Genomic DNA, 22,394 nt, shown 5'->3' on the forward strand with positions numbered 1-22,394 from the left:
TCTTTGCGCGTGATTCGCGGAAATTCTAAACGCAAACTACAATTGAGGTCAGAAGTGTAATAAAAATTAGTGTATATATAAAAAGAGAGAAAAATTTTTAACTCGTTAGTACAGTGATTAAGAGTCAAATCGGAATTTCTGCGGAACATAAGAGAGACTCTCATAACTTTTTATTATCTCTTCTAGGAATTTGGAATTATAATTATGAATAATTATGGAATATAATTTTCGGATAAAATTAAATAAAGAAGGCAAATTTAACTTTTTGATTGTAATTTTAAATACAATAACTCTCTAAAAGTATTATTATAAAAGAAGAGTGTATTAATATTTCTATATTATTAATACAGAACATTCCTTTTGCAAATTCACGAAAAACAGTCGTATAACGTTTTATATATCTTAATTACGCAAAACATAAAATTATTTGCACGGGAGTTTTGCATTTTTTTTTCAGCAAAGTGGCATATTTCAAAAATACAGTGGTCCATCATATTCTACGATCGAATGAAACGTGACCTTTATAAAGTCGATAGACCTCTTTCTGATCACAAATTTTTAAGCCTTCTCGCTTTCTCGCTCTTCAATGTTTTTATACATACCTTCCGAGGATATGCATAAATTAAATATCTTAAATATCGATATCGATCGTGAGATCTATCTCATCAAGCATCGTCGATATCGAGGTTCATCCGATATCAATGTCCGCGACTAATATCGGAGAACAATTTCTTAATGAAAACGATTTCCGGGAAAAGGAAATTCGCGCGGGAGAAATCGCGAAAGCGAGCAAATCGTCCCCTTGTCTCTTCGTCACCTCTCGTAGTGAGGGGGGGTATAGCAAAGTGGAGGGATGAACGGGGGCAGGGCAAGAAGAGAACGCTTGCGCCTCGTGACCGCGTGGCCGCTTTCGAGCCACCTGTGCGCCCACCCTGTCTCTTTCTCTTTCTCTCTCTCTCTCTCTCTCTCTCTCTCTCTCTCTCTCGTCCCATCTCTCTTTCATCCCCCCGTTGAAAGCACGGTGGCTTCTCATATATATAAAGGGTCTCTCGGTATCGCCACACTTCGCATCATTACCACCGTAACGTGCGAGCCACTCAATCCCCCGCTTGTTTCTCGTCACCCGAGACTAACGCTCGAAGAATTCGAATTCCGGTGAGTTCGACGATTTGTATTTCTATATGTTATATCCTGTATACCCTTTCGCGCCGGTCTTTATTCCTTTCTTTGTTTCCTTTTCTTTTTTTTTTCTTTGTTTTTTTTTTTTTTTAAACAAATATCTGCGCGTTCGGCAATTTTCAAGTCTACGTTCTTGTATAAAAGATGTGTTTTCTTTATAATTTATTTTAAAAATAGTATAAAAACCTGTTGCAATCAATTGAATTTCCGCTTTTCAGTTTTTGTTTAATTTACTGATTGTGAGTTAGATTAACAATTTGTGTTTTAATTATAAAAAAAAATCAGCAAGTATTTATATATATATATATATATATATATATATATATATATATATAATATTTTGTGATTCTGTGAAGTAAAACCATTCTGTCAAAATTATTTATATTTATGATATAAAAAAAATTTCAATTATGTGTAATCAGTAAGCAGCAATCACAGATATCAATACTATTCCAGATATAGACAATAATTACATAAAAAAAGAATTATTATTATAAATCATGCTTCGATATATATCGATATTTTTGTATTATTTTTTTTATATACTACTTCTTATATAATTTCGAGTATTATAGTAAATTATTATTTGTCATTTATAGTAAATTATAGTAAATTATTATTTGTCGAGTATTATAGTAAATTATTATTTGTCATTTATTTCTATTATTGTTTCTTATAATTTCTGCATTTATGACATAATTTTCATCGTAACTAATATTTCTTATTTCTCAAAGACTACTCTAAACAAATTATAATTAGCATTAGATTTCAAAATAGATTTTCATTTATAAATTTGTATATGTATTTTTTGTATACGTTTATTTTACAGAAACATTTTTAACATATGTTCTATATGTATTGCATTCCACTTTTTCAAATACTTCCAATATTATATAGCATATAAAATTATGAATAGAATTGTTCTGAATTCTAATTCGAGTTAAATTATTTATTTATAAATATTTAAAGCTATGAATATTTAAAGATTCTTCCCTTTTCGCTTTTTTTAGTTTGATATGGCACGTATGGCTTTCTTATTAATTTATAAATCATTTAAGAACGTTCTGATAAACCGGATTGAGTTAAAAAGATTTATAAGATATGATAAATATATGATAAATTGATATGTAATATGTTTTCTTGATGCATTTTACTGCTTCTTATTATATTTTAATTTATCTTTTTATCAATAGTTATGTATGAAAAAGTTTAGTTTATAAAAAATAGAATTGATTATTACATTTTAAGTAATAATTTAATTTTCTTTATTAATTGGAGAATGATAAATAACAGTTATTTATAAAACAATTGTAAACAAATCTACTAGTTTTCTGCAACTCAATTGATGAATTGCTTCATGTTTTTTCAAAGAAAAAAAAACATGTTATATAAAAGACACAACATTTTATAATTATCAATTAGTGCAATGTTTCTAACTTGTTGAAAAATGTTTGAAGATTCATGATCCGCGTCGCATTATTGAATGGAGAGAATTTCATACATCGCATTTAATGAATCGAATCATATCATTTTTCTATATTTTCTACAAGATGATGATGATGCATACATAAGTAATTTTAAAATTAATAATTTAGTTCTCTGCACAGTTCAAATAATAGATAAAATAATTCTGCATATTTTAAAAAACTATCTAGACGATACATACAAATTTAACAATACGATATAAACACATTAGAAAATAAAAACCTTAAAAAAATATCTTATGTTCTGTGGAGTTATATTAATACAAAAGAATATTACAAATATTTACTAAAGATTAAAATTAAATATTGTTTTATTTAGAAATCACGTTTCTCTTTTTATTTTTAAACTAATGACCGAAATTAATGTAATTACCGCATCCAATCAATAGTGATTTAAACAAAAAACGCTTTTGTATCTCTCATAAAAACTAAGTATTCTGCTTTCATGATTATGATGTACGTAATCCATTGAAAATATCCGGCGGCGCGATCATTACTATTTTTTTATCGCGATGTAATGGGTGATAAATTACTAACGTAGGTCAAAGGTATAAAACAGAGGATAAAGAAAAATTGATATTTTGTAGCTGGATTATATACGGGCTTGTATAAACGGCTGTATATATATATTTGCAAGTTATAAAGTAATTTAATTAAAAGCCTGTAATTATTTTCTTATTGTACGCTATATGTTACATATTTAATATAAGTATAAATTGTTATTGCTGATTTTTAGTTTGCACTTAAAATTTTATGCTATATATATATATATATATATACATGCCACCGTTATGTAGATCATGACTATATTTCCAGTGATTGTTTATTCAACGTGATTTGTTTGCGCTTTAAATAGAAGGACTTATAATCGTATTTCCTCGGACATTGTAACGGGGAAACGAACTTAAGTAAAAGTAATTACATGGAGTTTGATCGAATCAGATGTTTAAAATCTTTCTATACCCATTATAAATATAATATAATGTAATATAAAACTTGAAAAACTATAAAAAATTAAATTAAATATTATTTTCAAAATACAGAGCTCTTTTGATTTTATCTTTTGTTATTGATATTTTCACAGTTTTAATCATGACCAGTTTTTAATATATATTTTAATTTTTTAATGTTATATGCTTTATTTTAAAGCAACTTTTTGTCTTATTAATTATTCGAAATGTTAATTTTGAGATATATCTTATCATTTTCCATGTTACACGTTTGTCACAGATTACAAATTTTAATTAAAGTAAATTCGGTCATTACAGTAAATTTAACAAAAGGAGGTGATTCGCACAAATTTGAGCATATACGATTTATTCATAAATAACTATAATAATAATAATAATTATTATTATTAATTAAATTAGAAATTTTTAAATCCGCTTTTCTCAAAGGCTGCCTATTCGTACTTCAGGCACATTTTACCAAATTTCTCGACTAAAAGCGCGTGGATGCGACGCATCCATCGCACGTTAAATAAATGTGTAATTAAAGTCATCCGGAAGCAAACAGCTTGAAAACTTTGTGAAATAATAAGTAATTGTAAAGAAAAATAAAGTTGTATTAAATATCATATTGTGCAAATAGAAAATCATCTCTCGAGAAGTATAAAAAACAACGTTTAAAACATAATTTAATGGAAGCGATATACAAAATTAATACTCAATCACAATGTGTCCTGTCATTACGTAACTAACAAACTGCTTTCTCGTAACTGTTCGTTTATTAAGACGTTTGACTAATGATTAATTAGCGTGAAAGATAATTATCGTTACATGAAAACTGGATGTCGACGGAGTTGCAATAATTGGTTTTTTTTTCCCCGTATCGTCTTTTCTGCTTAGTTATCGATACTCATTGGAATATGGAACAAATTCAGTTATTTTTCTTGAGCGCCAGCAAGTAAATACATTAAGAGTCGATGTAAGTGACGCGCAGAATTCTTTACAGGAAAAAAAATAGTGGGTGAGCAGAAATATGATTTTGCCTATCGCCTCAGCGATACTCGTAAATTATTTATATTCTTTAAAAGCTTGCGCAGCATATATTTCGAATAAAAGGATGGGCAATTAGTACCCTGGAAAACTCAACAAGTAGATTGTCATTAATCAAGATTGAAAAATGCGAGAGATACTTCTGAAATATTTCTCTCTACATTATTATTATCTGCCCGCGCTACGGAAGCTTTGGAATTTTCAGATTACGATTTAGCTTTTTTTTTTCAAAAAAGACAAAATATTTTATTCCTTAACGGAAGCTTCTTATTATTCATACAATTTTAATATATGTATATATCATTGAACAATTCGTTAAATTACCTAATATATACACAAATATATTTTCTTTTAATAAAGTAAATATGTTTTAATGATTGGAAACTGTTATGCTGTTTATTCAAGCTTGTTCACTCTTTGCACAAGTTCATTTTCTTGAAAATTGTACTCCGCGAAATTTTGATTGGAGTCTTAGTTACTAAGTGATTCAACGAAAATTTAGAAACTTTCGAAGATAATGCTGCGTTATTAAAAGTGATGAAGAAATTGTCTTCAAATTTATTACAATTTACATGCAAGAAAATTCAAGAAAATAATCCATTGTAAGACCTGAAAGAAACGATGAGGCGAAGTAGGCTGTTAAATTAAACTTTAAACAATTTAGTTTGCCAATAAATTTTTAGGGAAGGAATCTATTATATTTTTTTTTTATTATAATGCGTGTATATTTTGCGACATATTTAATATATTTGTGACTCTCCAAACATTGCTTGTATGACACATAAAAATATAAACGGAATTCTATTCGAAATTCTGACGAGAATTATGCGTCTAAAATGGGCTTTACGGCGCAATTACGCATCGATGTGTAATCGCGTCTGTGTATGTTCAACATCGAAAACGATTAAACGGATTTACTTCGGTCAATGCGGTGTAAGTAATCAACGGATCGTACGCCATAAATTCACGTTCGTAGTATTCGGAGAATAGAATTTGGGTTCGACAACTTGGTTTCTGTCATACGCGGCAATAATCAAGGACTGTCGCGAGATAAATAACGATGTAAACTATCGACTATGCCGGTATATTCTATAACAAAAGAGGACAGAATTTCAAATTTATATATTTAATAGAAGTAAAATATTTGATACCACGCCTTTTTTTATTATTATCTATTATTTTTACGCAACAAATTGAATACTTTTTAACAATACGTTTTTCGATGCACGCTGTACTTTGGTTTATATTTTACGTTTTATATTTGAAATGTAATTCTAATTTTTTTTCAAATTTATACTTTTAAATATGTTTTATTTGTTAACTTAAATGTTTCTAGATCTAATTACATAAAATAACAAGCAATACTATATTTTTCAGTCGATCTTTTTATTTGCAAGAAGAATATTGTAATATGATTTATTTATAATATAATTCGTTATTTTTATTCAGAGAAATTCACGCACAATATTTTTTTTTAGATGAGTTGCAATACCATTTATATGTTGACATTCTGAACATTTTTAATGAACTTTTAGAAACACAGAGAATGGAAGTTATATCAAAGTTAATGTACTAGTGTTGTGTTAAAATAATTTTGATTGGTAAATAAAGCATAAACATATTTATATATGTTTTTCCGTTGTGCAATTAATGTTAAAAGTAAAAATGAAAGAAGACAGTGTTATATTTCTCCAAGGCAGAAAAAAAGAAACATTGACGCAAATTGTTGAGGTTTTGAAGTTAGACATCAATTGTTGTTGCAAGCGCGCAGACACGCATGTAAATAAATCTATGAATTTCACGAACGAAAGCACAGATTACGTGTCAGCTATTACACAGGGACGAAGCCCTCTTATCCTGCGATTGTTTCCGCGTTGTTTTAATGGGGGGAGGGGGGGTTGCCTCCGGATTAATACGCCCCTCGTAACATAGATCGCGATGCTTACCCTCATCGTGAGTCGGGATGATAGATAGGGGTGGTTACGCGATGAGTTACGCGAAAATGATAATTTCGATGTGGAGATGTCACGTTCACGCGACGCTCTCGCGAAGCGTGTCATTCAATTTAATATTACGCCAGTGGTGAAAAATTTATACGTATTGTATACACTTACTAATTTTACAATGTGACACGCGCTCGCGCAATTATCAATTATTTCGTACATTTCGCGATCTGCTCTCTTGGCTAAAATTAATTATAATTCGATGAATTATTCAGGAAAGCGCGCGACGTCGCAATGTTGATTTCTTTTTTTTTTTCTCCTTTTGCTTCTTGTCGCGTCGAACTTGAATCATTGCATGATATAAGTAATAAGACTAGCTGACTAGCTGACTGGCACAGAAATATAGCTCATTAATATCATGGTCTCGTGACGATATCGATAACGTGACCCTTTGAGAATCAAGAGCATGGCGAGGGGTGATACTTTAACTCGCACTCCCGAATGAGCTAAAAGATTTTGTCGATTAATATTAAATAATATTAATCTGGACGGTGAAAAATTTTCCAATATTTGATCATAAAATTATAAAACAGAGTATAATACACGAGTAGGGATATAAATTGCTTTATTTTTAAATATCAAATTTTTAAAAGTAAAGTTTGCGAATAGATAATATTATAACGATTTATTATGATTTTGCACAAATAGAAATAATTCATTTTTATTACCCTTCTGTCAATATCGTTTATACATAAAAAAATAATAAATTTAATGAAGAAATGTAATAAGCAAAAAGACAAAGATCCAAAGAGATTACAACAATTATTCACACGTTTCTCCGCAGTTTCTTCAAAAATAATAGCTTAATTGTGAATAATTATGAATAATTAAACAAGCTACTGTGCTACGCTAATATAAATATGATAAAATAACTTTTAAGTTTGCATTAAGTGTTAACAACGTTGATCCATGTATATTGTATTAACATAACAAGTGGATGTAAGTGGATGTAATTTGTAAGTTCGCGCGACGTAAGCGACTTGGAAATGCGTTACGTTCAGGTGGCTCTTTACAATTAACGCAGAAAGATAGTTTGGCGAAATATTTTCCATGATAAAATTACTATAATGACATTCGGAGAACCGCGTTCTCTTCACAAATAATATACACAAATAATGTCTCTTGAGCCGATGTTATTTAACTCGGCGAGAGCCACACTTGACTCAATTGTTATCATTAGCGATCTTGAATTTATCTTCCCTCATTTTCGTCAAATATTCGCGATGTCCAAAAGTCCCCCATAGGGGAATTATAATCGGCGACAGGTGTTGAGTATATTTCAGGGAGGACAAAACGCTTTCACAAAACGCAAGCCTTCCAGCGAAGCGAAACGCCTTCCGCGTTGTATCGCGTTGTGTCGCGTTGCTCATTGTTTGAATTATGAAACGTTGGTGTAACAGCCTTTTATTTTCGCGATGTAAAAAAAAAAGGACAAAAGAAAAAAAAAAGACGAAAACTATTCTTTGCTCAAAGCTGATTAGATAACGTGTTGACACCAGCGTATGCGCGCCTTTTCGGCACACGCTCGGAACAAAACACGTTTAGGTCTATGAAATCGATCAGGGGAATTAAATCACATGTAGAAATCGTTCTCTTGATTACAGAGGAGACGCGAGAACACGATGTACGCTAAACGTTGCGCAGCTTTCCTTCTTTTCGTCGTGATAGCCGGCCTCGTAGACGCCACCGAAAATTACATGGATTACGGAGGTAAGTTATTCTTATTTTCTAAATCTAAATTTATTCGAACGGGTGCTGTTAACACGTCCTTCCAAAGTAATTAGTAAAATAATTATTTATTTTGATTGGTTGATGATGTAAATCATTCAATTTCAAAGAAAATTGTTAGAAATTGTGTTACAAATACAAATACTGCGTAATTCTTAAACGAACACCACTCCCGAAATAAGCTTTTTATATTTTTAAGAATAATAATGATTAGTAGTAAGCCTTATTCTTCAGAGCTTGCCATTTCTGAGGAATTCTTGTAATATAAATATCTGTCACTTTTTCGATGTAACTTCGCGTTTTTCCTCTCGAGCTATCCTCTCGCGCTCTGTAAGTCTCATTAAAGTTTCACTCTAACTTGGCATGATAACACGTTTTGTATTCCATTACCGGTAATGCCGCGTATATCAACGCGAAACCATCGCCAGCGTGTCTCCTACTACAATAATTAATGATTACGAAGGATGGCTTATTAAGCCACCAGCTTCTAGAACGTAACGAAAAATGTAAGTCTAATTAAACCTTCCATCGCATCGCACTCTTTAATAATAATAATAGTTTCATCTCGTGTTGTATTTATGTGAGATTATGGTTGTATCCTTACACGCATTTGTAAAATAACTTATTTAATCTACTTTAGAAATAATTTTTATATTAGAAAGTGAATAGAATTCCCCCCACAACTCGCACATATATTTTTTTAATGACAGATTATCTGATTTATATAGGATAAATTTTTTTTTTGTTTTAATACATGCTTAATAGCTTTAAAATTATAAACATACTGAAAAAATTTTGCAAAATAAATTTTGAGCAAAGAAGCTATTTCTAAGCAAAAAGAATAATAAAATAAAATCGAAAAAAATAACTTTGCAATATCTGTTTTAAATAAATTTTCTTTATAATAAGTTATAATAAGTTATAATAAGTCTTCTTAAAGTTTATTTTTAAATTAATAAAAATTAATATAAAATGTTATTAATACATAGGCATTTAATATTCAATTGAATATTCTCGGTAAAAGAATTAAGTGATATAGTCAAGGAAAGAAAATTTAAATAATCAACTCAAAAAGTAAATGAGTTTTATTTCAGAAAGAGAAACGAAGTTTAAATAATAAATTATGATTACATACACAAGAAGAAATAAAATATCTAAGAAAAATCTAATATTTAGAAAAATTGAAACTGACGACTTTTTGAATACACACAGTCGACGGAATATTTTCAGGCATTCTCTTATCAATTAATGAAGCTAATTAATGAAGTTAATTTTACGTTGCAATGAAGGATTATAACTAGACTGAAAATAGATCATTATGAATCTCTCTCTCGCAAAGCATTCGATTAAACATTTTCAAATATAGGATAGAAATCAGCAGTCGATCCAGGATGATTAGGGATTATGTAATATCTGCATTATGTAATATCCGCAAGCGATACAGATCTCACTATCGTAAATCGGATCCGACCATATTGATCGTACTTTTATCATTCTCCCTAATCACGCGTGCGAACCGACCAAATCTCTCTTCATTCAATGATCGTCCGTAGGAGGGTCGTATCATACGGTCTCTTCCTTTCTCTCTTTCCAAGTAGTACTAAAATGAGTTTGTCACAGCATCGTTTCGGGCGAGTTGTCCGTTAGGGTCTTTTTGTCATAAGCGTTTCATCAATATGTTCCACTCGTACACGAATAAATTCCAGTACGTGGTCTTCCCGCAAACCACAAAAGCGCTCAGCCGAGCGTCACAAACATGAATGTCAGCTCCACTTGGTTGTAGCTGCTATACATTTCGATCGATCAAATTTTTTTTTTCCCTTTTTTTTTTTTTAAGTACGTCATCCTTCTCGCGACGAAATTTGTGATCTTTTAGTTTCGATTTCTTGTAGTTGTATTATTTATTACATAGTCTGTAACTACACGGTGGTGTTAGCGAAGCTCTTAGCAAAGCAAGCAGGCAATTTAGGTTCATGGAGATAGTTAAAGTTTAATATAACATAATCCACATAACGCGAAAGGCGCGCAACGTTATGATAGTCAACAGGTGCATCAGACAACCCCATCTATATTCCAACCCATGTCCCGTTAATTTTATTTTTCTTACAGAACAATTAAGCATTTGGTATAAAGTTCAAAATGCCACTGCAATGTATCACGTGTTTTCTATTTTACGATTATCTCGCTTTTTTTTTTTTTTTTTTGCAAGAAACTAGATTTATCCGATCGACCGTGCACGAGCTGCGGTTTTCAATAAAAAAGGAAAACCACACAAACGTGTTTCACATCATCGCGCGTCCTCGAATTTTACGTTACACGCAAGTTTTTCATAGAGTTGAAAGGTGCCTATTCAATCGGAAAATGGTTCTCTGTTTGCCTTTGTGGGATGTTGAAACACGCGGGAAAATTCTATCATCTGTATTCTTGCAAGGTTGGCATGTACCTACAACTCTGTTATAATAAAAAGGATTGTTTTTTTTTTTTTTTTTTTTTATTGGCGGACTAGCCAATAAAAAGGTTTATCGAAACCGTTTAAGAATAAACAAGAGACATGTAACATCCGCTTCGAATCTTTCTCTCTCCCTGCATCGTAGATAGATTTTCTTTTGCAAAAAATGCATCTGGCATTTTTAAATGTAAACAATAATATGAAGCCCTTTATGATTGACAATAAGCCGAGCTTTTTATAGTTTTTAAAAACTATAACTGTTCGAACAACAGTGTCTATAAATCTTGATGTCTAGAAATACAATGTAGCTATGTATCTTAAAAAAAAAAAATGGTACCGATAGCAAAAGCGTTAATAATTCTAGATACGTACATGTCACGGTGTAAATGTATGTGATAAACGACACGTCAGATAACGTTGCTACAATCGATGGAATATATATATATATATATTTTTTTTATACGTCGACCTGTATGGACGAATAAAAGTGAATAATCGTTATAACGCGCGTTACGTACGATAATAACCGTATAAACGCCCACCAATTCGTATGACCCTACGCCTCCATACGAAGAACGCTACTTATCGTAAAGCGCTTTTAATGCCGCATAAAACGGACGTACTTGTAAAGCGTCATACTCTTCTCTCTATTTTCGCGTAAAACTAAACTCGCGTATCACACACACACACACACACACACACACACACACACACACACACACACACACACACACACACACACACACGACTGATTTACATTCCTCCAAAAAAGGGACGCGACACGTTGCATCCGCGGAAAGGTCGCGCTCAAATCGGAGATCAAGCGCTCCTCAGCGACGACGGAAGATCGGTTATTTCTCTCCAGGGTGTTGCGAGGTACGTAATATTGAGTGGAAATTTGCCGATGTTTTATTAACAGATCGCGCTTCCAAAATGTATAATGTATTCTTTGAGATTTACTTTGGACGGTTAATTTTCAAGACATAATTCTGGTTATGGTTCTCGTTGGTTCGCTTTAACAAAAGCGAAAACTTTGATAATGAATGATCGAAGATTCGTGATGAGGACTTGTTGATAGCATCTGAAATACGACGAGCAATTGTGCAGTAGTCGATGTATCATTCAAGTAGGATTAAGCTCCGAAGAATTTCCTTTGTATATTTTTAACCTTGTATCGTCGAAAATTGAAAGTACACGTTGAAATAAGAGTCCTACGTAATTATAAGAGATGTAAATGTCGGGAGTATAAAAAATAAGAGGGAAAGTAGTATTCGGAATCAAGAGTTCCTCGTTGTGGGGGGAACAAATTATACGATACAAATGAACTAGATTATAATAACATGCGTCGTCTATGACAGAGCGGGCAGCATTATTGCCTTCGATTATATCTGGTTGTAGAAATAATCGATGTACATACATATATATATATATATATATATAATAAATGCTAGTGATATATTTGTAACGAGCACTTTTTATTATATATGTAAGAAAATACAGAGGAAAAATCTGATATTCTTTTAAGATTTTCTTTTAAAGAAAAGTATCGTAAGTTCATAAAAGTGATATCTTTATATTTATTATTATCCCGTACATATATATTAGGTGTACAAAAAAGTTCTGAGTTTTAGATTTCATACAACCGAAGTAACAATTTAAATTTTATATATCTTCCCGCCCTTTTGCGGTTTTAAAGCGTTGACATTTGGCTTTCTATTTTAGAATGCCATACGGTTTGGCGTTTGATGCACATAATCTCAAAAATCAGTAGTGTTCACGATGGCAATAACAAAAGAGCATATTCGATTTTCCATCCACTTCGCGTTTCATCTGAAGAAAAATGTTGCTGAAGCCACTGCAATGATTTGTGCTGCATATGGAGAGAACGCTGTAAATCATACTACATGTAAAAGATGATATCAAAAATTTCGCCAAGGAGATTTCAGTCTTGAAGATGAACCGCGTGCTGGATGCCCTTGAAAGATTGAAACGGACGAATTGCAAGTACTGCTGGATATAAACTCTGCGCAAACTGAAAAAGAGTTTGCAAAACAGCTTGGCGTTACGCAGCAAACCATTTCCGTACGTTTACATACGATGGGAAAGGTTCAGAAGGAAGGCAGATGGGTTTCGCATGAATTGTCCGAAGACAACAAAAATCGTCGGCGTGACACTGCACTCACTTTGCTTTCAAAGTTCCGGAAAAAAGATTTTCTGCACAAAATCATTATAGGCAATGAAAAATGGATTCTTTATGATAACCTTAAACGTAGAAAATCATGGGTTGACCCTGGTCAACCTTCGACATCGACGCCAAAGCCCAATATCCACGCCAAGAAGGTTTTGCTCTGTATCTGGTGGGATTGGAAAGGTGTGTTGTATTACGAGTTGTTACAATCGGGTGAAACAATCACGGCAGACCGCTACCAACAACAATTGACCAATTTGAGCGATGCATTAGAAGAAAAGAGGCCATTTACTGGCCAAGGACGTCGTAAAGTGATCTTGCTTCATGACAATGCTCGACCACATGTTGCGAAAGTGACTCAGGAACATATCTTTGCTGGGAACTTCTCCCGCACGCGGCGTATAGCCCAGACATGGCGCCTTTCGATTACTACCTATTCCGGTCGCTGCAGCATCATTTGGCTGATGACACATTTCGTGAGATTTGAAGAGATACGAAAATGCATTGATGACTTTATCGCTTTGAAGCCGGTGAGCTTCTATCGTCAAGGAATTCGCAAGCTACCCGAAAGATGGCAAAAGGTCGTTGATGCAAACGGGGAATATTTTGCTGATTAATATTTTTTTGTTTGTTTTTGAATAAAGATTGAATTTTACAAAAAAAAGCTGAGAACTTTTTTGTACACCTAATATATGTACGTATCTCGTGTTACTTATATCACGAAAAATATCATCTATCCTCCTATAAAAAATAAACTTCTATCGTAACTAGAAAATATTATTTTCATTTAGACATTAGTACCTCTAATTTCTAAAGAGGTGATACACACAGATTCAAGAGGAATGATCGCTAATGCGAGGAAAGTGTTATATCGACTTTGATACAATACACGCAACGGAGAAAAAAATAGTGTTAAAAGTCTTTTTTTTTTTATATATATATATTTGTTAAACTTACTATTTTTTCTGCTTTAAAACACTGACACGGGCGCGTAATCGATCACGTATGCACATTGTACACGTTACAGAAGAGATGGCGGAGAAAATGCCCGCGGACAACATCCACGAACTGTACAGGCTCCTGCTGCAACGTAACGCGTATGACAATGGCTTCGGCGGCATCCCGCTGGAGCATCTGATGATTCGGAAGTCGCAGCGATCGCCGTCGCTACGTCTTCGATTCGGTCGTTCTGGGCCCCACGTAAGTTTTCCCAAACGAAAATAAATTTAAAAAATGGATTTCAATGCCTGGGCATTGAAATGAATTCAGACTTTCAGAAGTATTTACGTATTTGCGAATTGCGTTGAAATGAACGTTCTCTTCGATCCATTTTTTGGCAAGATATTAAACGCGATAAGTATTTTTTAAGTTAACTTTTGATTTAGGAGGAGAAACACAAAGACTTTTAAAATAATAATAATTAATATCATGTTATAAAAATATTTTAAACAAGACACTTTTATTTAAATAAAATTAGGAGATATTATTAAAAATATTTAGATAATCTAGATAATTTGTAATAAAATGATAAACACATTTTTTCATCAATCAATCACGGAAATCATTGATTTTATTTTAAATTTTGAGTCTATATATTTTTAGAAGCGAAAGACAGGGAATCTCACTTCAAATAATCCATAATTTGAGAATATATACGAGGAATAGAATTCTATTTATAATTTTATGTGCTATGTTATAATAAAATTGAGAGAGAGAGAGAGAGAAAGGGAGAATCAAAAAATAAATATATATTAAAATATATATTAAAATACACTTATATATTTAAACGATATATAAAATTACACTATAATTTTATAATTAATTTATAATTAAATTTAATGATTTTAATAAAATAAGTAAAATTCTATTTCTTGTAATATTTAATGCGAATTTATGAATTATTTAAAGTAGATTTAAAATTAAAACATTATTAAAAGAAAATTTCTATCTATAAAATACAATTATTATTATTTTTACTTTAATTTTAACATGTGATTTAAATTTGAAATTTATGCAATGCAGAAGAAATAAATCCTTTACATGATAAAGTCAAAATGTCAACTTTTCATGGCTTTCTATTTTTTAATATTTTATGATGTACAAGTTCGAATATTGTCTATGATAGAACATTACGTATTCTGTATTATGCAAAACACAAGAAATACTACATGACATTTAAGTCATAACTCTAACGTAACTTGGTAACTCTGATAATACATCTTATGAAACAAGATATATGTTCACTTTTTTTCGGTGTCTACTAGCAGTTGGTCATTTACTATTAATTTATTAAATTTATAAAATTCACCTATGTTACATTTGCACAATAAAAGTTTTGTACAATTAAATGTCAAATATGATGGCTAATATTAATTTGCAAGTTATTTATATTGTTTTTGCGATTTATTTAATTAATTAATGTGCTGTCGGATTCATGTAATTTATTTCACCATTCAAATCATCTCCGACATTAAACTGATTATAATGAATTAATTATATTATATTAAATTCTTTGTGTTTTGCACGATTATTGTTTTCTGCTTTTTTTCACGTACATTTTGAAAAATATGAGCTCACAAAAGTACTAGATAAAAATAAATGAAATTTTTATATAAAGCGCAATAAAGATCAATTTTAAGAAAATAGATGGATGCTAAGTCATAGAGAATTGGAAGAATTTTTACAATTTCTTATAATGTGTGTTCTTATAATGTGTTTCATTTTCGTGTTATTGGAATTCTCTTTGAAATGGATATGCTTATTTTATACGAATTACTTCTGTTTCCGGAATGCGCGCGGTTTAATTCATAATACTTTTCAAGTCCCCTTTGCATTCTATTCTTAATGTAGACAGTATTCCCTCGGAGATTAATTTTCTAGTAATTAGTGAGAGTGACGCGGCTCTTGTGAACTGAAGTGTAGCCGCAACATACATGCCAGTTGTCTCGCAGGACTACACGAATTATAACGTAGTAATTAGAAAAGATAAAGAAATTGTCCATTCTCTGGTGGTATGAGTATTGTTGGGTACTATTGTATTAAAATGTTAATGAGGAAGCTTGAATCATAAATTATATAATTGTTGTAAGTAGAAAATATTCGACAAACAGAATTGTCTTTGTATATAAGACATGGAAATTATCTATAAGACTTAAAAATACATGCGAAATATTATGCAAATTTGTCGCTCTTCTTTTGATTAACTTTATTTTTTTTTAAAAAGGCAAATTTAATATCTATTATTTTACCAAAATTTAATTAAATATCATACATTTTTAATATTATCTTTATGTTTTTATTTTACTTATTGTTTTGGATTATGATATTTTAAGAGGTCATAAACTAACCACTTACGTTTTACTACGATGTAATTTTGATGAATTTTGCGAGATGTTCTTAGTTTTGCAAGAAAACACAGAAATGTTTTTAATTTTCCTTAGAGAGTTGAGATATCTCAGAGCATTAATGTAAATAAAAAATTCACTCTTTCTTAGTGCTTATATATATATATTTTATAATATTTATATACCTTTTAATTTATAAAATTAATTGTCTAGATATTCATATAAGCACATACGAAAATATCTCAGATTTATTAAATATATTCAAAGAGTTGGTATATGAAAAAAAATCCTCGCGGAAAATGTCCTCGCGCTCTTTGCAAGAGTTTATATATAAATATATATTAAGTCATATTTTTCATTTGTCTCTTAATTAAATGCCAAGACAAATATTCAGAATAAATTTATTTTATCATAGCGCATGCTCATTTTAAGATAAGATAAACAAACTACATTTTGCTGTGATGTCATCGTAAAGGCATACATATTTGCTAGAAGTAAATAATATTTTGCTTGCTTTTATTTTACATATATAAGTATTCGAGAAGAGGAATGCAATTTTGCCTCGTATAGATTCGCGAGAGAATCTGAACAAGTTAATGTTACTCTTCTCTTATTTGGATTCCAATTCTTATTTTGTTATACTCCGACATTACGTGAAGACATATAGGAGGAGAATATTATAGAGACATTATGAAGATATGTATGTGTCTCCATAACTATGCTTGTCTATATCGGGGAAAAAGCATATATATATATATATATATATATATATATATAACATATATATATATATATATATATATATATAGAGCACGAAATATACGCATATTTTCATTTTCAAAAGCTCGGCGAAACAATGCTTATTACAATACCTTGTGCTCGACGAAGCTCGACGAAGCATGCGATCTTTTTAACAAGCATATTGTCACGTCTGTACGGCGAGAAATATATATTTTTCCTCAGCGACTAATATGCCAAGGAAAGCATTCCATGTTGCAAGGGAATCATAAAGAAATTAATCAGTTATCTTTTCGAAGAAACTATTGAGAAATTAATGTCAATCTGATATTTAACTTTTTTATCTGACATTTAACGTTTATTTCTACAGAGAGGAAATAATAATAATTGCGACTTAACTTTAAGCAGTACTACACTTATTTTTATATTTATAATGAAAAAAATTATGAAAAACAAACAGGTTATTTTAAGTCGCATTTAAAAATAATAATACAAAAGAGTTTAGTGATTAGAAGCTTAGAATTGGAATTAAGTTATTTAAATAAATAAGTAGAAATTTGTTCTAATGGAAATTAATAATTAAGAAATAATAACAAAAATCGCAATTTTTTTATATTATACATATTATATTATACATATAAGTATTTGAAGTATTAAAAATTATTTATATGAAGTTTCATTGTCTACAGAGATTAATTTTGTTGTGTAAATAAAAATTTAATTTTATTTGTATCATTCGTTTTGTTTGCACTTTTAATAAAAATTTAATTCTTATTTACAAAACAATTAATCTCTACATTGCAATTGCTTTACATAAATTATTTTAAATATTTTAAGTACTTATATATTATAAAAAAAAATTGAGATTTTTATCATTATTTCTTAATTAGATGTCTATCAAAGTATATTTCTACTTTAAATAATTTATTTAAATAATTTTTTATCCAGATTCTAACTCCTACTGCAAAATTTTTTATATTTTTTTAAATGCGATCTAGAAGAATCTATAATTTTTTTCATTATAAATAAACGTAGGTGTAATCCCGAAGATATGTCCTGAAGATAAAATATGAGTAATCTTATCGAAATCTTTTTCTTTAGTAAGATTCTCGGTTATCTATTCTGTATATAATAAGGCAATACTTCATCCCCAGTTTGCGGGACACGTGGCTAAAAGTTACAACAGAGGAGACGAAGAAAATAGGAGGCAAATAGATATCCCGGTGGCAAATTACAAATGACCGTAATAATTCAATAAAACTAACTTATCCCCCAACGACGTGAAGAGATGAGCGACTAGACTTGGTTCTCGACCGGAATTTACGCGCTTGAATGTTACGAGGGGAGAAACTTTTCGTTCCACCGCGTTTGACAATTATTCCATTCCTTCCTCCCCTTCTGTAAAAAGTTCCCCGTCGAAGTACGAGAGCGTGATATACCGCAAACTTGTACCTTCGCAATCACGGCGGATGTGCGAATTTTCGAGAATAACGTGACGCATTACTAAAATTCTTATCTGTATTAGCAAAACCGCCGACGATGATATCGATTTGTCAGCGATTCAAACACGACACGTGGGCGCAACTGATGAAAGACACTTTTCTTTCCTAATAATATCGGACGTATTTACGTCATACGCGCACAAAATGACGTGGTCAGTAATGATTTTGGTGATAACACACGACACAGATTGCCCGAATGTATGTTTACATTGATAATATAATTTGAAGGAATATTTATATCTTAATCTATATACATATATACACATATATACACATATATAAAGATATATATATAGATTTTTTAAATAAAAAAATTTCTAATAGTATAATTGTATTTGTTCGAACATTGGTACATATACATACGTGAACATTTCTACAAAAAGTATTTAATATACTTACATTTAATAAATTAGTAATTGATAGTCGAAATTCCTTTTTTTATATACTTTGATTAATTAAAATTGACCTTAATTATGCGTAAAAGCAAAAAAAAATATCATTTTCATAAAAGAATCATATTTTTAATTAAATGTCTGGCCATTTTTTACTGGGATATTTACCTTATTTACATCATGCACGTAACTTGAAGTGGTCAATAACGTAGTTAGCAATAATTTTGGCAATAACATACGACACAGAGTGCCCAAAGTGAATAGCAGATTTACATTGATAATATAATTTGCATACTTCGGAATGTATGCTACGTAAATAACGAAGGGATATATTTTTCCTAACAAGAATTGGACTTCATTTTTCTATTCAATTCAGCTGCGCAATTTTTTTCTTGATGAGATGATATTAAGTGTCATCAAGAAGCTCTTCTTTGCTCTAACTGTTAAGTTTCCCCAAATTGCATCTAATTATTTCGTGTATCGATCTGTTCCTAATTAAGCACGCATATCAACATAATTTATCGTTCTTTTGTCGTCAATAATTTGTTGTCATAATTTATCATTGCTTTGTTTTATGTCATTAAATCATTATGTCATTAACATTATCATATAATGTTCATACAATAATATGATAATCAAGAAAAAAATGGACCTAGATCATAGAAATAATATTTGTTTTTTCTGTTTTTCCCAGAATTCCAGGAACATCCCATATATATTGTAATTAAAAAAATTCTTTAACCAACAAAAAGTTTATTTATGATATATATCCTATGTATATGTCATTTTACTTACACAATTTATTTCATATGATATAAGCTATTAACCTATTTTGGATATATAAGAAAAAATTAAAAAAAATATGTAATAAAATTATATAATATGTATCTCTTTTCATGTCTCAAATTTGAGAATAATATTATATTTTCAATATAATATTCTTTGCAATTTATTTTCATGATTTGCTTTTATAGCTCTAAGTCGCGGCGTGAAAGTTGCGATTCGTGCTTGATCGGATACACTGAAAAAAAATAATCTTGAAAATCATATCGAAAATTATTTAGATATGAAAAATTAATTAAAGTGGATAAATGATTAGCAAGCGCTGTAATACATGCGCACATGTTTTGTATCCAATCAATATAGATGACAGAGACAGAATTTATATCTGAACAATTTGTTTTTAGCAAAAAAAATCTTTCTACAGCACTCAATTAGATAATAGTCATTCATATCTCTTATAAAAAATTATGACTTTATGTTATGTGAGATTTAAATGCGATTTTTGCGCACGTTAGACGTTAGACTACTAAATAAATTCTACGTAAAACAGATAATTTTTTTAGCGGATATAAAAAAAAAAATAGCAGTACAGGTTTACAGTTTAATTGTAACATTTGTTTAAAATTTTAGTTTGGACTAGTGAAACATTGTCTTAGAGTATAAGTATCGTTTCGCACAGCTCGAACATTCCCTCCCGGCTTCGATTTTCTCGACGTCCGGCTCAGACACTCCGACACGAACGCACACGAACGAATTAAATGCGCGCAATTAACTGAATTTTCATGAACAATTAAGTAATTAAAACGTTCTTTCGCGGCTGTTACAGGCGGGAGCTCTGCCGAGACCCCTGGCTGCGGCGGGATACGACGACAACAATTAATCGGTGGAGCTGATTTCCAGGAACATCTTTCCGATTTGTTTCTCGATGAAAACGCGCGACTACCCTCTCTTGTACAATATTAATTATCTAATTCATCATCATCGCGTGCTCTGTCTTGCGCGTGTTTCCTAGATCCTGGGGGAGGGGGGAGGGGGGAGGGGGGAGGAGGGAGAGGGATATCCCTGAAATGAATTTTCGCGTCTTTTATTTTCTGAAAAAAAAAAGCGAAGCGGGAAGAAACGATTTTTGCTCGTCACAATTTGCTTAACTGGACTGGATCGACTGGTCGACGTGAGGAGTACCTGATTGAGTTCTTCATTGTCATAACACGCTTCATTTGTGCGCGCATTAATTCGGAAACGGCGCGTTCCCTAGAATAACATTTTCGTATTTTTCGGCAATTGATTCTTTCGCTTTGTACATGATGATGATTTTGCGCGGAAGACACCGTTTTTAATTTTAAAAGAAACATATTTCTAGATCTTCTCTGTATAATCGCGTCTGGTATTTGTGTGCGTCAACTATCATTTCGGCATTTCACCATCACGTCATCGTTTCCGTTAATTAACGACAGAGCTGTAAAAGGACACTTGGCCTAAGTCCTTCATTTGATGTGGGGATAACAATCTAAACGCTTCGATCGCTACGAACGCAATTGTTCCTTGTTTAATGACGCGTATCGGCACAGAGAAACTACTTTGAGCCCCATGCGCTAACGTATATAGAGGAGATGTCCCAGACTTACCGGATGATTTATCAACGACAGATCGAGAAGTAATGAATTTTCTCTAGACAAAATTAAAGTATAATTCTTTTTAATTGTTAACATTTCATATCTTAACTAGCAATTTATTAAATATGAATTAAACCGACTAACGATACGGATATTTGATTGTTTATTCGCCTTTAAATTTTATTACACCAAGAGTTCTCTCTTCCCTCTTTTCATTAATCTCTACTAGACAGTTTTATTATAAATTTTAAATTTTCCATCAAATATTTCTTGAAAAAGAATAAGAAATTTGATCTAGAAGATTATTTGGTGATTTGGGACATCATGCAACAGCTGGCCTGTTGATCTAATCGATTGATTGATAGGCATAGTCTTTCGATAAATGTGCCAAATGATATGATTGTTGTATTATAAAACAATATTATAAGGATCTGCATTATCTATAATATAGAGACTAAAACTATGAGTCAAAAATTTTACGCGTAATGGGGATCGATTGCAAACTTTGGTGCAAACTATTTGTCAATATTAGTTATTCGCCACAAAAAGAGGGTCGCGTCTCAAATATGTCGATATGTCAATTTGCAAAATTAAAAATAAATTATTATGTAACACTGTGTCACATTTATTCCTCTGCAGCAAATGTGTTCTATAAGATTCTTGAACCCACACGTGAATCCCGCGATAGAACACCTTTTATGGGTATATTCGCGGATATATTCCGTGAATGCATCATTTATAAGCACAGTTATTCAAACAGTAAGGTAATGCAAGTACCTTAATTATATTAATAAAATAATAGCAGTTAAACTTTGATGCAGTAAAGTTCCGATGCCCGTGGCGGTAATCTGAATAGAGGAAAGAATGAGGAAAGAATGGGGAAAAATACGAAACGCTTAATTTACGTTGCTAAAAGGATTTTCTTCTCTTCTAGACAGATTAAAAAGCTCGTAAACTTTTAGAAATTAGACACCTTAATAAAATCGAAATTTAA

The 22,394-nt window shown here is 31.1% G+C and overlaps 1 protein-coding gene across 1 annotated transcript; it reads left to right on the forward strand.

Annotated features, from left to right (window-relative positions):
* The first annotated feature begins 999 nt into the window (after nucleotides 1–999).
* Nucleotides 1,000–22,012, forward strand: LOC105425137 (short neuropeptide F). The gene is made up of 4 exons (XM_011635744.3): nucleotides 1,000–1,155; nucleotides 8,268–8,373; nucleotides 14,056–14,228; nucleotides 20,614–22,012. The coding sequence occupies exons 2-4, from the start codon at nucleotides 8,286–8,288 to the stop codon at nucleotides 20,665–20,667; spliced, it is 315 nt and encodes a 104-aa protein (XP_011634046.2). The 5' UTR covers nucleotides 1,000–1,155; nucleotides 8,268–8,285; the 3' UTR covers nucleotides 20,668–22,012.
* Nucleotides 22,013–22,394: the final 382 nt, after the last annotated feature.

The sequence above is a fragment of the Pogonomyrmex barbatus genome, unplaced genomic scaffold, assembly GCF_055798465.1.
Source record: "Pogonomyrmex barbatus isolate J1 unplaced genomic scaffold, ASM5579846v1 scaffold15, whole genome shotgun sequence".
NCBI classification, from domain to species: domain Eukaryota; kingdom Metazoa; phylum Arthropoda; class Insecta; order Hymenoptera; family Formicidae; genus Pogonomyrmex; species Pogonomyrmex barbatus.